General features: G+C 32.2%; 1 protein-coding gene across 1 annotated transcript; it reads left to right on the forward strand.

The window, feature by feature from the left end:
- The first annotated feature begins 518 nt into the window (after positions 1 to 518).
- LOC140986570 (uncharacterized) lies at positions 519 to 1,052 on the forward strand. Its single transcript, XM_073454869.1, has one exon. The coding sequence runs from the start codon at positions 519 to 521 to the stop codon at positions 1,050 to 1,052; it is 534 nt and encodes a 177-aa protein (XP_073310970.1).
- The last annotated feature ends 2,463 nt before the right edge of the window (positions 1,053 to 3,515 follow it).

Raw genomic sequence — 3,515 nt, forward strand, 5'->3', positions numbered from 1 at the left:
ATTGTATATATATGAGATTAGACAATTATCTTCCTTGAGCTTGTTTTTGAGGTTTAGTTTAGTTTAAGACTCAATCTTTAACATGAAAACTGAACGAAATATTTTTCAATTTTTTTATAAATTTATTCCAATTTTTCAGGGATTATCTTGATTTTATTTCAAAAAAATTCTAAATTAATTGGGAATGATTAAAATAAATTTAGAAGAACTTATTTTTCATAATTTCAGTATCCCGTAATTATAATCGTTTTATGGCCTGATAATCTGAAATGATCGTCTTTCGGACCTCTCATCAGGTCCAGTTATATTTAAAGTGGCGTGATTCTCTTGAGTTTTGTTCATTCCTAAAATCCATATAAATACCAACTTCATGCGATCATTTCACCTAAATCGGATATTGAAAACACTCTCAATTCAAGAATTCGTCCTGAATTCAAATTTCTCCCATCTCCCTGCAAATCAAACACACCAAAAACCCATCAAATTTTCAATACAAAAGGTGTAAAAAAATTCGTAAAATGGATGAAACTATGCAAATTTTAGCAAAGAAATTTCGGAAGTTAGCCCGAGTGGCTTATTTCATGTTGAGAAAAGGCATATCAAAGGGGAAGATATTGTCCCATCTGAACTTCATGATGATGCGTGGCAAGATCGCCGGGAAGTTAGAAGCCATGCACAATCTCATCTTTCACCACCACTCCACCGCAGCCTCCGGCCGCCGTCCCCACCACCGCCACCTCTTCTTCCCAGCCAAACTAAACGGACCCGATCAGTGCAGCTTCAGCAACAGGCGCAAACACTTGAAGGCAACCACACCTACGCCACCAACCATTGACTCAAATGAAAAGATCGACATGAATGCGGCGGATTCACCGCCGCTACCGGGGTTCGGGCCGAGTCCTCCGGTGAGGCAGCTGAGGATAACAGACTCCCCATATCCAGTAAGGGATTTTGAAGAAGATAATCACGTGGATGAGGCTGCTGATGAATTTATTAACAAAGTTTATAAGGATTTGAAGAGACAAAATGCAGTGTCTTATTTTGGTAATTAGTCTTGATCTGCTATAGATAGTAACTAAGCTAAAACTAAGTAAATAAATAAATTAGGAGGTGTTAAAATGATGATGATGATGATGATAATAATAATAATAATAATAATAATAATAATAATAATAATAATAATAATAATAATAATAATTGTTGTACAAAAATAATAGAAAATAATTGTATGATAAATCCACGCTCTACATGCATATACAGATGATTTTAATAATTTTTTTTTGAAGGAAGTGTATATTTTTATTGAGAAATTATTGAAATAGGATAAGTTGTCTGATTCTAGAATTACCTAATTGAGAAAAACTATAAGCAAATAATAATAATAATAATAATTGTTGTCCAAATATAATAGAAAATAATTGTTTGATAAATCCAAGCTCTACATGCATATACAGATGATTTTAATAATTTTTTTTAAGGAAGTAGATATTTTTATTGATAAATTATTGAAATAGGATAAGTTGTCTGGTTCTAGAATTAACTAATTGAGAAAAACTACATGCAGATAAATCCACAATGATTGAATATCAATAGCCGCAAGAACTAGAACATAGTAGAATATCATGCCATCAAGATTTTGTCTGTATGAGTACCCTAAGACAATGTTTGGTATGAATAATAAAATATTAATTGATTAAATATAAATATTTTTGTTTGACGTTTGACTTAATTTTTATAAATAATTAGAACTATAAATCATTATTTAATTAATATATATCCATGTTTTTTTGCAAGAGTTTTGCAATATAACTTTATTATGTTAGTTTGGGAGTTTGGTGAAAAATTCTCCATTTTGTTGGCACGTAATTGATTAAAGAGACAACTTCGTGTTTTAAGCTGAACCGTATTCCGGAAAACAATATTAATTATTTTCATAATCTTATCTCATCTAATGTTTTATTTAAGTTTTATAATAATTTAAATCATACATTGTTCTATATTCCATTTTTTTAAAAAAAATTATTACCTATATGTTTCAATTTATTGTCACAAATTATATATCATAATTATCATATTTTATAAACCAAATGGTACCTTGTATTATTTTTTTCGCATATTGTTTATATGCAGGGGTAGTAGGGATTGGGTCTGAGTATCACCAGGTTCGGGTTTGTAAAGTCAGGTACCCGAAGCAGTCAAGTAGTTATTTTCACTATTTGAACCAAACCAAAATTTCAGGTACCGAAATGATTCAGGTAATTCATATACCATGTTGTTTATCGCAAAAATTTGTGTGAGCATGCCAAATATGAGATCGTGCAAAATGTGAAATCTGACTTTTAAACCAAACGATGTGAGCTCCGCATCAATTGCACTTCTAACTCCTTTGGAAAGGAGTCAAGAACCAAAAACTTATTTAGAAAAACAAAAGAAATTGAAAGGAATAGTTATAAACAAAGACAAAACGAATTATACTTTTATGAATCAACATTTTAATAACTAGAAGTTGAAAATAAAAGCTAAATAATATGTTAAAGTTAAGGAAAGCTAAAATCATAGAAATTGGAAATTCATGTACTATAATGAACAAAATTTTTTCCTTGAGTTGTTGATTAATGAGTTGTTTGTAGGATTCGTTTCTGATCTTCCTATCAATTTTGTTCCTTTCTTTCGAGATGTTCTGACCATCTTCCACGATCATCAATCATGGATCGTGAGTCAACTTCCTCAATTATACACGTGGCATTCTCAAACTAACTGAAGCTCTAATGGACTTAATTTGGGTTTTCACATCTGATGAGCTTTTGCTGTTGTTGGGCTATTTTTGTGGAATTTGGGTCCAAAAAATGGCTCCCATAGCCAATATAGCCAGTAGGCCAATTTATATATTTATAGAAGTTCAATCCTATTGATTTAGCCCAATTTAAAATTCTGGGCCCAATAAATAAGACGAAAGATTTGAAGAGGAGGAAAAGAAATAAAGACGTGTCGTCTTCCTCTAACTCCTCCAATTCTTCGCTGCCCTAACAAATTATCCTCCTTCACATTTTGGTCAACCAATCGGCCAGTCACAAAGACCTCGTGTCCAATATCACCGCCGCGCTCAGTCGTGTACTACTTCCAGCGATACCAACAACCCCTCAGGCGGCCGTCATTCGAATAGCTCTTCATCCTCGGCCAAAAATCATCAAGCTGGAACATGTATCATTCACACTATCTTCCTTTGTTTGAAGAGCAGTTGATGAACCCACACACATACACACATGTTTATGTGCAGTGATGATGTTTGTTGATATGCTTAGACGAAAAAACACTAATATGCACTTGTTCTATAAGTTTGAGGCTGCACTTGCAGACTTTATGTGAAGCTTAAGTTTTCTTTTCTTTGTATATGCATATATTCACGTTGAAGAAAATGTTAATAATGTATTTGTTTGACAAAAAATAATTACTTGAAATGATTGCATGGCATGAGCTAAATGAACTAATATTGATTTGAAATGTCAACTATATAT

This window comes from Primulina huaijiensis, chromosome 10 (genome assembly GCF_012295235.1).
Source record: "Primulina huaijiensis isolate GDHJ02 chromosome 10, ASM1229523v2, whole genome shotgun sequence".
Taxonomy (NCBI): Eukaryota; Viridiplantae; Streptophyta; class Magnoliopsida; order Lamiales; family Gesneriaceae; genus Primulina; species Primulina huaijiensis.